At 48.0% G+C, this 13217-nt stretch overlaps 1 protein-coding gene across 3 annotated transcripts in view; it reads left to right on the forward strand.

Annotated features, from left to right (window-relative positions):
• The window catches only part of LOC149341353 (tyrosine-protein kinase JAK2-like), a 28429-nt gene extending 19151 nt beyond the window's left edge, over positions 1 to 9278 (forward strand). For 2 of the 3 annotated variants that reach the window (XM_089543421.1, XM_089543420.1), the window contains exons 16-19: positions 1333 to 1537; positions 2152 to 2273; positions 4641 to 4810; positions 5723 to 9278. In XM_089543421.1, coding sequence (XP_089399547.1) covers positions 1333 to 1537; positions 2152 to 2273; positions 4641 to 4810; positions 5723 to 6002 — 777 coding nt within the window. In that variant the 3' untranslated portion in view covers positions 6003 to 9278. The remainder of the gene's footprint in view (positions 1 to 1332; positions 1538 to 2151; positions 2274 to 4640; positions 4811 to 5722) is intronic. The other variant, XR_016282921.1, reaches the window with a different exon arrangement.
• Positions 9279 to 13217: the final 3939 nt, after the last annotated feature.

Genomic DNA, 13217 nt, shown 5'->3' on the forward strand with positions numbered 1-13217 from the left:
GGCTGAAAGCTACATAGTAGATGGCTGACATCCTGACACCGACAGTTTGTGTCTAGAGGTCAGGCATTACACTGTTTTGTCCATGGATCATGATGCATGGAAGGCATACCGGTCGACATTTTGCGCAAAAGCTTCAGGGAGGGCACAGTTGGCAAGAGCCCGCATAGACAGAAAGATAATGACATCTTTGACGGTGGTGACGAAGCCTCAAAAAATGGCATTGATAGCAATAATTAAATGTGGTGGATCCAGCATTGCAGCCGGCTTCTCAAGAAAGTTGTTTTCGACATCAAAATAGTCGCTCTGTGGTGCAGTTTTAAAAGTTCTTATAGTCGGGACAGCCCGCGTTATCAGGTTGGGAGGATTGGGAGGTCGTGCTCTCGTCTCTGGACCCGACATCGCAGCTTGCTGCGGTGATTCGGGGTGCCGACGTCATGAACAAATGCCAAATGAACGTTTCGACGTAGAGTGGGACCGTGCGGTGGTCCAAAGACCCAAGGGGGGTCAACACGCTTGCCTCAGTAAAGTTTTTCTCTCTCTCTATTTCTCTTATAGTCGGATACAACTCAAGAACGAAGCAGCTTATCCCTGACAAAGGACCCATTCCATCCAGTGGGGTCGACCGTTTCCTATGACCCCGCTAGAATCACAATGTAGGGACCAGCGTGACAAAGCACGGAGGGGACTATCCCCGACCATGGAGGGAAGGGACCATCCCGTTTCATCTATCGCTCCCTGCATTGTCACGCTAGCAGAGTCACGAGAATCGGCCGACGCCATTGGCTGGAAGGGGGTCCTTTGATGGGGGAAAAGTGACTTCATTCTTGAGTTGTATCTGACTATAGTCATACTTCCTTCAGGTAAATGTGTGGATTACACTAGAGGACACTTTTTTTTTTCTATTACAGGGCTCAAAATTAGGGGTGTGGGTTCTATGCAGGGGCTTGTCATACACATAAAAATGCGGTATGTGCTAAAGTGTACCTTAAGGACCAAACCCACAACCTTTGCACGGTGTGTCCAGCACTGCCTTTTGAGTTTTGGTTGGGGCCATATCCTTGTTTACTTTCCTTGTAACAAGTACCAGTGCTGGCAGTGGTGATGTTGCATATAAACCTACAGGTTCCACATAGAATGTGGTTGGAGCTGCAAACAGTCTACTCTTCTGTGTACCAGCCAGTGGTAATAAGCTGTGTGAGTTTCTGCCCCGTATATATTAAGCAGGAACGCTTAGCTTGATGTCATTTGCTCATATTCAGGCTGCCATTGTGTTTGACTGTGGTTTTAGCCATTGCCAAGTGCGTGATGCATTAAATAAAATTGTGTCTGCAGGGCTTCTTTGGCGAGGTGTATGCTGCATCCCTCAAGAAGTGGGCTGGTCTGCAAGAGGAGATGGTGGCTGTCAAGTGCATGCGCAAGACATCTCTGCTCGAATCTTTCCAGACTGAGTCGGGCCTTCGGGACCTCCAGCGAGAAATTGAGATCATGAAGAGCCTGCGACATCCCAACATTGTCGAGATCAAGGGCCTTGTTGAAGGTACACTTCTGTCATGGCTGCTTGTTCTGTGCATTATGGAGCATAGGCCACTGTAGGGTGGAATAGCCATCCAGTGGTATTGCTGCTTGACTTCTGTGTTGAAATTCAGTAGTGTGTCAATGTTGTCCTGGCAGTGTTTGAGGCATGGAATGACTTGGTTGCCTATTGCTGGCTTTCCGTGGCACTGTGGTACCTTTCCGTGACTTTCTGTGGTACCTTTAGTGCCATAATTACAGTATATAATCAGCTCTTCTGCTGGTTCGAATGGATAATTCTTCTTTTGCCAAGTTAAGGTTTTGTTTGCTAGCTATGACTGCTGCTGATTTGTTTTAAAGTTTTATTGAATGTAGTTCAGATAGCCAGCTTTCCTGTTAAGTTTCCAGTGAAAACTGTTGTCATGTCTTGCTTCTATAGATTCTTCCAAATATTCACTGAAATCGAGTAAATTCTCTGACATATCCTCTAACAGTAGTCTAAAGTCAGCCATAGAGTTCTTGACTTCTTGATATGCGCTGTCATGTTCTGCCCTCATGTCAGGTATCCTTTTGGGCTTGCAAAAGTAGGTGGACTTCTTTTGACATTCTTTACGTCTGTTTTGTCTCTTGAATGCCCAGAGCCTGAGATGATGCTGGTTATGGAGTTTCTGGAAATGGGCTCCTTGTTGACGTACCTGCAGACATACCGTGAAAAGGTTACTCATCCACAACTTATCAAGTACAGCGAGGACATAGCCAATGTAAGTGGCCTTTCGTGTTGCAGGATTGTTCTCACATGTTTCAGTTTGTTCATCATCCTGAGAAAACATCACCTACATCTGGAGAATGTTTAGTTGTTTTTTGAGTAAAGGAAATGGCGTAGTAACTGTCTCACTTCTTGGTGAACACCTCAACTGTGCCATGAGGAAAGGGGGGAAGGTGGGATTGAAAGAAGAAAAAGAGAAATAGTTGCCGTAGTCCATCTGGTGAATATGTGAATATGTAACGCATTTATAAATGCAGATTGCTGATACAGATTGCTGATGCAGATTGCTGTTGGCATATCCTGCAGAAGTGTAAAAACTGGTGTATATGATGTTCCAGTTTGTGCTTAAGCCTTGTTCCTGCTAGTGTGGAGTGAGATGGCAGAGCAGCTTTTTTTTTGTTTGTTTTTCTGGCGCAGTCTGTGCAGATCTTTGCAAACAGTGTCGGCACTATGAACCTCCCTCATTCTCTTCCAAAAGTGATGTCCAGTTTCGAGGCCTTCAGCGCGCAAAATTTTGCAAACGACAACACTTCTGAAACAGCATTTTTCTGACTATTTGCCTGTTGTCTGTTATTGGCACTTGTGAAGGAGCGTCAGCAGTGTCTGACATTTTCCCGGAACATACACCGCATCAAAACGATAGCTATTCTTTTTGCTATATTTCCTGTCTTCCTTCTCATGTTTTGCATTGGGCAGAAGAAACGTTGTCAGTCAGCAGTTAACCATGTGGTCTCGTCTATGAGTTATCTCATGCTGTGCGCCTCTGAAATCAGGGAGAAACAGACTTTTCCCTGTGCCAAGCAGGTACTATCAGGAGGCATATTTTGACAAGTTTTTCTCAGTGCTAGTAGTGCGTGCTAGTAGGCTGAACAAAAGAACAGTGTCTGTTGGTTTTTTGCGGGACGCATGATGCCTGCTCCACGGAGCAGGCATCCGCACTTGTGCTGTTAAGAGAAACAGTAAAAAAAAGAAAAAAGAACTTCTATTGTGGAGAGACCGTCGCAGCCATGAGAGCCACATGAGCCTCCCAACCGCTTCGCCAGCATTGATGGATGTGACCCCATAATGTCCTCTGGCCAAAAATGCCCATCCATTGCCTCTGCAGTTACTGGGTGTCTGAATTTCTAAATCTCGCAGTGCGTGGCAGGGAGACCTGAGACTTGCAGTGTGCCCCCCCTCCCCCTTATGTGGTTTCCATCATTGCACAGGCTTTGCATCAGGTGTACAATAACAGCCTTTTCCTTCAGCATTAGCACAGCAATATAACAGCGTTTTAACAGCACTGAACTCAATAAAAAAATGCTTTTAAGCGCAAAATGTTCTTAGGTGCCATTATCAGCAAACTTAGTCAAACATTCTTCTGAAATCGTGGTGTTTGACGCCAAAGGATGACTTCCTCAGGCACCCCAAGCTGCATTCAAATTCACTCCAGTACAAGCTGAGTAACTTGCCCAGCTGATGCCTCAGACCATCGACGCATCACTGCAAAAGTGAAAAAGGTGTTTCTGTAACATATTTCCATAGATGAAACAACACTTGCCAGAGATTAGGTGGCCAGATTGAGTAGTGCTTACCAAGATTGTGCCGCCCAGAAGAGTGTTGGTTTTCGCACTGACGGCACATGGCGGTGCTTTAAAGGCAGGTGATGCGTGTATAGTGTATGTTTTAACGTGATGGTACTAGAGGTCTCATCCTTGAAAAAAGCCGGCATCCGTCCGTCCATGTCATGAACAAGAAGATCGCAACCTGCCCACCATGGCAGATGGCAGTGAAGTTAATGCAGATGAATTTGTTGCAGTTGCCACCTGCCCACCATGGCACTGCATATCAGCTCATTGGTTGAGAGATGGACAGCCCCCAAAGAACTAGTATGTGTGCAAAAATGAGCCTCAAGGGAGCTCAGGAATAACAGCCTGGATCCCCAACAATGGCTATGTTTGGAGCGTCCACCTGATGAGGCAGTGGTGTATCGCTTAACCGCTGCACCACTGCACCAGTAGTGGTATGAGGACTCCCTGCCGATGATGAATCAATGCAGGAGAAGGAGTACTTGTGCGGGAGGTACCTCTAATGTACTCTTAAGAATAGGTTATGCATCGTCCAAGTTTTTTTGTATAGAAGAGGTCAAATTTCATCATTCTACCTCTGTGCTATTTTTTTTTATTGTGTTTGAGAATGAAAGCAAAGGTGGGATTCGATTACATGCAGCGCCATCTTATGGTCACTTGCGCTATAAATGTCTGCTCTGCATTCTTCTAAGCCCTTAAACTTTGTCATGCATAACCATTGTTACACAAAATGTTTCAAAGTTTGTGTGAGACCACATTTGTGGAAAATTTGTTCCCAATTTCTTTCTGCTCAGGGGATGGAGTACCTGGAGGAGAAGCACATAGTACACCGGGATTTGGCAGCCCGTAATATCCTGGTGGCCTCCAAAGACTTGGTCAAGATCAGTGACTTCGGCCTTGCCCAGTTCACGGTGAACCACTATTACTACATTCGCACCCAGACCCGCAAGCTGCCCATGAAGTGGTATGAAAGCCCTTTTGAAACAGCCTCATCAGTTTCCTGTTTTGAATTCGTGACAAATGTACCGAGTGCAGTTCTGGCCAGAAGATGCACCCGTTGTTAAACGATACCATTTTCGTGCGTGCCCATTCCCCACATTTAGCCATTGTTTGTTTGTTTGTTTGTGTGAAGCTTTCTTCATGCAGTCCACCCATAAAGCCTGTCCACAGCCTGCCCACCGTTACATGCATGCACGCACGCACGCATGCACATGCATGCACGCACGCACGCACACCCCTGGTGGAGGTTGTGGCGACAGCACATGGTCACGTGACTTAGGTGGTGGCTGGTGGACAATAAACAACGCAAAACAGAGGCCACACAGCGCTAGTACACACAAATTGACCATCATTTTTTTAGCATACCTTTCTAGGGCGAACAGAACAGAGGCGAACAGAACTGTACCTTTTAATTCAGTGTACTAAACTGTCCAGTTCAGTCACATCAGAAGCTTATAAAAACTTTGAATTAAAGGTTGAATATTCGCATTGTGGACAATTATAATTTTAATGATCTTTAAAAATTTATGGTCATAAGCATTAGTAACACTCTTGTTTCCAGTTGCCTTGTTCCCGTTTAATTTCACACTGATCGTACATGGTTCACATTCAACAAAGAAGTCAGCAATTCACTGCATAATACCTTACCAATGCAGTAATTCACTTTCATCATTAATTAAAAAATGCTACAACCTATGTTACAACTTGCATGACCCTCACAAAGCCGCGACACTCTCATCGCACATTGCTTATTTGTTTCACAGTATTTCCTGTGCAGAGGAATGCAAGTGGTGCTGACGCTTCTTGCATTTTCACTTTGTCGCATTTTTGTGCAAGCGTCTGTAACAGAGGCAGTTGTCGTCTTGGCACGACGCAGGTATGCCCCTGAGAGCATTCTGTACGGCAAGTTCTCAACCAAGTCAGATGTGTGGAGCTATGGAGTGACGTTGTGGGAGATGTTCTCCTACGGGGAGGACCCAGTCATCCAGGGGGTCACCCAGGAGAATCTGGGCAGCGAGCTGCTGCAGGGAAAGCGGCTGGCCTGCCCACCTGAGTGTCCCACCGACATCTACCAGCTGATGCTGCTCTGCTGGGCGACTGATGCCCATCAGCGGCCAGGGTTCACCCACATCAAGGGCCTGGTGCACAACCTCTGAGACCCCTTTCTTGTCGAGGAGGTGCCGTGCCACCTCCACGACACCTTGTGCATGCACGAGGAAGTGTCGTGGCCACTGCCGGGCTAACATAGTGCCTGCTGGCTGCGTTTTTCTTTTTTTGGCAATGGCTAAATTGTTTTTTATTCAAGGTGCCCTGAAACACCTTTTGTTGAACCCATGAAGCACCATAAAAAATGCAGTTTCGTAATACAGGGTGTGTGAAATTCAAGGCACAAGCTGCAAGTAAAATTCAGTTGTCTGAATGTTTCTGATATTAGTCTGCTTGGCCTTAGTCCCACTCAAGCAGCTGTGCATCGCACCCATCATGCTCATCAATATGACGTAACTGCACTGCGTGTTTCTTTTTTCATTTGCCGTTTTCTTGACTGCGTGCTCTTGTGCTCTTTGCATTTATATGTCTTTGTCTGGTCATATACATTTTCATAGGCTTACTAGGTCACAAACAGTCGATATCCTTAATAGGAAAGATCTTTGGCATCACAAAATGTTTGGGCTGTGAAGTTATGGAAGACCTTAACTTTGTGTCGGCTTGCTGGGCCATGTGCATTTCGCAGGATCATAATACTAGACCAAGACACTCACGACGATGTGCTGTGTTATTTGGCGCGTTTGACTGAGACTTCCAAAAGGTGTTCCAGGGCCCTTCTAAAGGGCAGGAGGAGCAGGTCAGTGCTTAATCATATTCTTAAGGGCACTTACTTACTTTTTCTCTTGATCTTTTAGGTTCCACTATCTGTATGAGGCTCGGGAAAGCTTGGCTCATGACAGCGGTGTTGGTCTTTCAGTTTGTGCTCTCTCTGCCAACGCCCACCATGGTGGCTCAGTGGCTTTGGCATGCGGGAAAAACTCCAGGTGGTCTAAATTAATCGGTACTCCTTTTCCACAACATCCCTCATAGACCATTGTCGCTTTGAGACTTTAAACCCCACAATTTGCAGTTCATTCTTCTCTGCCAGTATGTTCCTTTGCTAAGACACATGAATAGTTGCGATGTTTTGTCTACATGCACAGGTGACATGTCGAGGCTGTATGGAGGCTCAGACGTGCCGAAGAGGCATCGAAGTGCAAGTCTGCACAAATGTGAACACTACTGAGGGAAGGACACGTTTTGTAAAGAACATAGGATTTTTTTATCATACTACGGCATTCTGAGGAAAATATGCGAACGTCCACTTCCTGGATTGCTTGTTATCATAGCCAGCAAAATGTTTGCATGTATATATTCCATTTTACAGAGTGTGTCTTGTGAGGTGTGTTACATGTTTTGTGAGTTGGTTTGTGCACTGCACTAAATATTCATGTCATTGTGGACGTGATGTGTTAGGGGAAGCTGTTATTTGAGCCTTGTTTTGTTGCCCCCTTTTAATCTGCTCCTGCCTGCCTTTTGCATGAATGATGTACCATTTTTTTCATATTTGTGCCCATTTGGTCATCACTATTTTTTGGCAGCTTTGTTGTCTGTAGTGTTTTTACTTTATTGACATTGGTTGAGTTTTTAACCGTGTGGTTTGCGAACTTGGAAAGTAAACTCTAGAATAGTACTTCTAATACTGCCAGTTTTGATGCTGGGGGCAATCACTGACAGTCATTTTGTGTTATAAGTGTGTAGGAGGCATACTGTTTATGAATTTATTTTCCTAGATAGCGGTTTTTTTCATAGAGGATGGGTGCTTTGTATTGTCTACCTGGGAAATCACGCACTTTTTGATTTCACTCATAAGTGTATACTCCACGGTTCGAAGCTATATTGCGACTACTCCACATGAGAACGTTGTCTTTAAATATAGATCTTTGTATAAATCCTTCATAAAAGGCTGATGCCATTGGTATATGGTATTTCTTCCAGCTGAAAGCATAATTTGCATGTGTTTGCTTCGTGTAGGATCAGCTAATTTTGTGCATTTGTGATTATTCATGGATTGTCATCAGGAGCAACTTGCTCTTCTGTGTCAGGTCAAAACATGGTATGTACTGCTTGCCTTTGTGTCAACCACACTAAGCACTTTGCCTCAGGGACTGTGCTTATTTTAGAGCTGATGGCCCCTGGCTGGGGCAGTGATGGGCTTAGACTGCTATTTAGGAACCCTGATTCTTTTTTTCTAGGTAACTAGTTGAGAACAGAAAACCAGAAGAAAACCAGAACTTTTTTATCATGAATCCTCAGCTTACGAATCACGAATCCTCACTAATTTGCGTAATCATGAATCACGTGGCGATTATGTTTGAAAGCAAGCTCTTCTTCTTGCAGTTGTGTGAAGAGAACATGTGACTCATCTTACATTCCATGTTCAAAAGAATGGTAGGAGGTTTTGAAAGTGCTAAGTATGTATGTTTGGAATGCCTGTAAAGTAAAAGCTCCCATTGTTTGGTCTTCACGTATGTTGTAGGGCATTAGCTTTTGTGGTAGGTAGTTGCAAACTACAGTCGACTCCCGATAATTCGAAGCCGCTTAATTGGAATTTTCGGTTAATTAGAAGTGAAGAGCTGGTCCCGTCAGTTTTGCATGTAACCCTATGGAAGAAATCGCTCGATAATTTGAAGTCCTCATCCAGTAATATTGTTTAATTGGAAGTTAATTTTCAGCCGGGATCCTCGAGGTGACCGTCATTCTTTGGTAGAGTGTGCAATTTTTCAAGTGCTACAACAGCTCCGTGCTCCGCGTTGGTGTCATCGCCATCGTAGCCGTCCGCAGCGCCGCCCTTCTTGGAGCGGTGCGATTATCCATAGCTACGGCTGCCGTGGCCTCGGCGATCGGCTCCGCCTCCCGCCGGAGCCGATCGCGGAGGCCACGCGGGTGTCATAGGCGCATGCAGCGCTGAATACTGGCAGTGGCGAGATAATGCGAGATTAGGCTTGCAGCGTGCACAGCGTATGTCGAGGCGTTTGTTGGCCGAGCGCTTTATTTGCGTGTGCGGTAGAGATGGGCAAAACGGCTCACTTCAGTGAGCGGCTCAGAACGGCTCCGCTCACTGAAGTGAGCCGGCTCATTTGAGCGGCTCACCGGCTCACTTAAATCTGCAACAGTGAGCCGGATGTTTTGAGTGAGCCGTGCTTCTTTTGGGGAGAGGAATCCGGCTCTCTCTCTCGTTCACACTGAGCCGTGCCGGGAGCCGGGTCTTCAGGTGGTAGTGGTTTATTTTAAAAAATAAAAAAGTGAAGCAAAAAAGAGTTGCCGGCCGCGGCAATTGCTATCTTAAGCACCCGAGCTGGAGCCGGCGGAAATGGAAGAGAAAAGGAGAGGAGAGGGGAGCGACAGCAAGAAAGGACAGGGGCATAGAATAACGACAGGGGAGAGCTTTGTACACTATTTGCGATTCCGCGCCATGGTGCGAGAAGGCAACTGCTCTCCTGCCCTTCCTGGCAAGAGTGGCATCCAACCCCTCACCTTCGGCTGTCTTTTGAACCGCTCTTTTTTAGAGAACGAGTGAGCCGTGGCGCCGTACGTGGTTCAGTTAGTGAGCGGCGGTTCTTCTGGAGAGCCGGCTCTCTCTCGTTCAGTGAGCCGTAGCCAAAAGAGGTTTTCGCCTTAAAAACGCGGGTGCCAGCGGCAGTGCACACGCGGAAACAACTGAAGGCGAGGGGTTGGTTGCGAAGGAAGGGAATGCAGTTGATTTCTATGGCGCGCAAATCGCACCCTGGAGCAGACACGGCTCTGACGGAACGGTTAGGCACGGTCAGCACGGCTCACTGAACGAGAGAGAACCGGTTCTCCAAAAGAACCGCCGCTCACTCGCTCTCCAAAAAAGAGCCGCTCAAAAGATCCGGCTCGCTCCTGAGCGACCCATCACTAGTGTGCGGGTTGCTCGTCGGCTAGGTTGTTCCACTGGTGCTCCTACGCTTCGGAATTGACCGTACACGTAGTCGCATCGTTGATAGCCATGGCAAACCGCGGATCTTATCGCACGCTCGACCTGGCAACGAAAGTCGAGATTTTGAAGGAAGTCGAGAAGGGAGGTGCCGCCAAACAAGACATCGCGCGGAAGTTCGGAATCAAGCCGAACACGCTCTCCAACTTCATCAAGAATAAGCGCACAATAATGGACGCATTTGAGAACGAGAAATTCAACACTTCTCGAAAGCGAATGCGCACCGGCGCTTACCCAGAGTTGGAGAAGGCTCTGCTGGTTTGGATTCGGGAGGCCCGGAACAACAAACTTCCTCTCAGCGGAGACATCGTTGCGACGAAAGCCCGAACGCTTGCAACAATGTTGGGGATCGACGACTTCGTTTCGTCAGATGGATGGCTGACGCGCTTCAAACATCGTCATGATCTCGTTTTTAAGAGCGTGTGCGGTGAAAAAGCGTCCGTTAACCAGGAAACATGCGCCACGTGGAAGGACGAAAAGCTGCGTGAATATCTCGGCGAGTACAAGCCAGAAGACATCTTTAATGCAGATGAGACTGCACTCTTCTATCGGCTCCTACCAGAGAAGACCCTGACATTCAAGGACGACGACTGTGCTGGGGGCAAACGAAGCAAGGAAAGGGTGTCGGTGCTGATCGCGGCTAATATGACTGGCACGGAACGGTGTCGCTTACTTGTGATCGGAAAAGCCGCCAAGCCGAGATGTTTTAAAGGCATAAAGACTCTACCTGTGGAATACGAGTCGAACAAGAAAGCGTGGATGACGGCCGAAATTTTCAAGAGCTGGATCACCAAATTGGACCGTAAGTTTGCTACTTCGAACCGCAAGGTGTTGCTCCTCGTGGATCACTGCAGTGCTCACGTGGATGTGCCAGCCTTGAGTGCAATACGCCTCGCATTTTTGCCTGCAAACACCACATCTGTATTGCAGCCAATGGACCAAGGCATCATAAAAAATGTTAAGGTCCTGTACAGGCGCCACCTCGTCGAGCGCATGATTTTGTGCATGGACACCGCCAAAAAATACGAGGTGAGCCTGCTCAGTGCCATCCACATGTTAGCGCGAGCATGGGATAATGTGAAGCAAGAAACTATCGCAAATTGCTTCAGGGCTTGCGGTTTTGTGGCAGCGTCTTCGGAGGATGCCTCAGCAATTTCATCCGAGGAGGTGTTAACAAGCGAGCTTGACGGCACTGATTTTGGTGATGCTCTAGGGGACGTCAATTTTGAAGAGTACATCGCCGTAGACAAGGCGGTCGAAACGTGCGGTGCACTGACGGATAAAGAAATTGTGGAGATGATTCGACCCCAGGAAGCGACCCAGGAAAGCGACGATGACGTTGAAGACGAGCCGCAACCTAAGGCTGCCGATGCAGCTGCGGGCCTTGCTCTCGTGGAGCGCTTCTTTGCCGCTGAAGACAACGCGGAAGAAGCGTTCCGCCACATCTACAGCCTGCAGAACTTGCTTTCAGCAGCGCGATTCTCCAAGAAGAAACAGAGGAAGATGACAGACTATTTTTCTTAGAGAAAATACTCGATTTCGCTACAGTCGCCGACTGTTTATTCGGACCTCACGGGGACCGCGGAAATGTCCGAATAAACAAATTCAGAAAAAAAAAGAGAAAGAAATCGTTTATTTACAGTAAAAACTCGTTAATTCGACGCTGACGGGACCGCGAAAAATTGTCGAATTATCGAATGAACAACAAAAAACAATGTTTGCCGCAACAGGACGTATACCTTTATTTTGCAAGGAAATCTGTAATCACCGTCTGCTTTTTCGAGCGAATTTGAGCGACTACGATAGCTCTAACAGCTGCCAGGTGCTCCGCGGCACACGCGCCGTCAGGGATTTGTTCACAGAAGTCCTCCCGCACGGACAAGGCTTCTGCGGCTTCTTTCACCGTGCACTTCGGCATTTGGGACAACTGCTCACAATCGTAAATCGTCGTCGTTGTCAGCGCCTGTCACTTTAATTATTTCATCCTCGGTCAGCTGACAGGACACAAAGGCGAGGCGCGCAGGCCCTGCGCGCTATCCACCCGAAAGCAGCGCGGGGAGGAGGTGGGGAGGAGGTGAAGAGAGCGCGGCTCCCCGCTTATCTGTTTTTTCAGCCAGCGTCCGCGGGGACGGCGTTGTTGCTGGGACGCGCGTCTTATCTTTTCTCTTTATCTTTCCTCTGATCTTTTAACTCTCCTCTATCTGCACATGGCAGCGGTGGTGGCTCGGCTGAGCCAGTAGGCAATCCCTTGCAATTTCCTTTCACCCTTCTCTCAGTCGCAACAAAACAGCAACAACAAGCAGCGCAGTAAACACGCTGACAAAGCGCGCATTTACCAAAAAAGGCGCCGTAAATAACCGCGATCGTAGCGACTGCTGCGACACAACAAAGCACAAAAAAAAAAAAGACGCCAGCCGCTTCGGCCGCCGCTAACTCGCTTCCTCGGATGGATGGATGGATGATAATATGACCATACGGATGGCCTATCAGCCGTACAGTAGCGCCGCTCATGGCAGTGATTTTTTCTTTTTGCTCTCGGCAAACCGGCTTGGCGGGCTGCGGAGTGAAGTCGAATTAACCGACGCACGGCAAAATTTGTTCGAATTAACGAGAGTTTCGCCCCATAGACTCCTATGTATAATTGTAGGGACCTCGCGCGCGCGTCGAATTATCCGATTTTCCGAATTAACGGGGGTCGAATTAACGAGCTTACATGCACTGGCTGATCCCGGGCTGGCGTTGCATGTCTCCTCGCCCAACGCCGCCTCTCCTCCTCCTCTTCTCCGTTCCTTCTTTCACCACCTCCTCTACTTGCCTCCTCCCCCACATCGTTTCGAGAGCCGTCGGGCCTCATCGCATCTGCACCGCTGCGTGCTACCACGGCGCTCTCGCGGGCTTGCTGCCGCCGGCCTGGTGTTGCATAAGTCAATGCTCACGCGCGCTTCAACGAAACATCTTGATACTGCTACTCGGGGTTCAACAGACCCCTTTCGATGACAAAACGCCGGCTGTAAGCCGCCCTAGGCTAATATCGCATCTCCAGCGCTGCGTCGTGCTACCACGGCGCTCTCGCGGGCTTGCTGCCGGATAAACAAACAAAGCGGCTCCTGGATTGCCTTGAGATGGCTTACTAAGCTGCGGCCGGAACTGGTGGGGCGCGCCACCATGCGGCGCGCTACCGAACCACGCGGAAACGATGATGATGAGCGGGAATTTGCAGTAGCGCCACCTCGCGGGGCAGCAAGGAGGCTCAGTTCAAAACAAAAATGGCGTTGAGCGAAGTGAACCGCGCGTCGGTGAGCGTCGGTGCGGCAAGTGCTGCCGGTCG

Source organism: Amblyomma mixtum, chromosome 5 (genome assembly GCF_055824585.1).
Source record: "Amblyomma mixtum isolate Tamu chromosome 5, ASM5582458v1, whole genome shotgun sequence".
Classification (NCBI taxonomy): Eukaryota; Metazoa; Arthropoda; class Arachnida; order Ixodida; family Ixodidae; genus Amblyomma; species Amblyomma mixtum.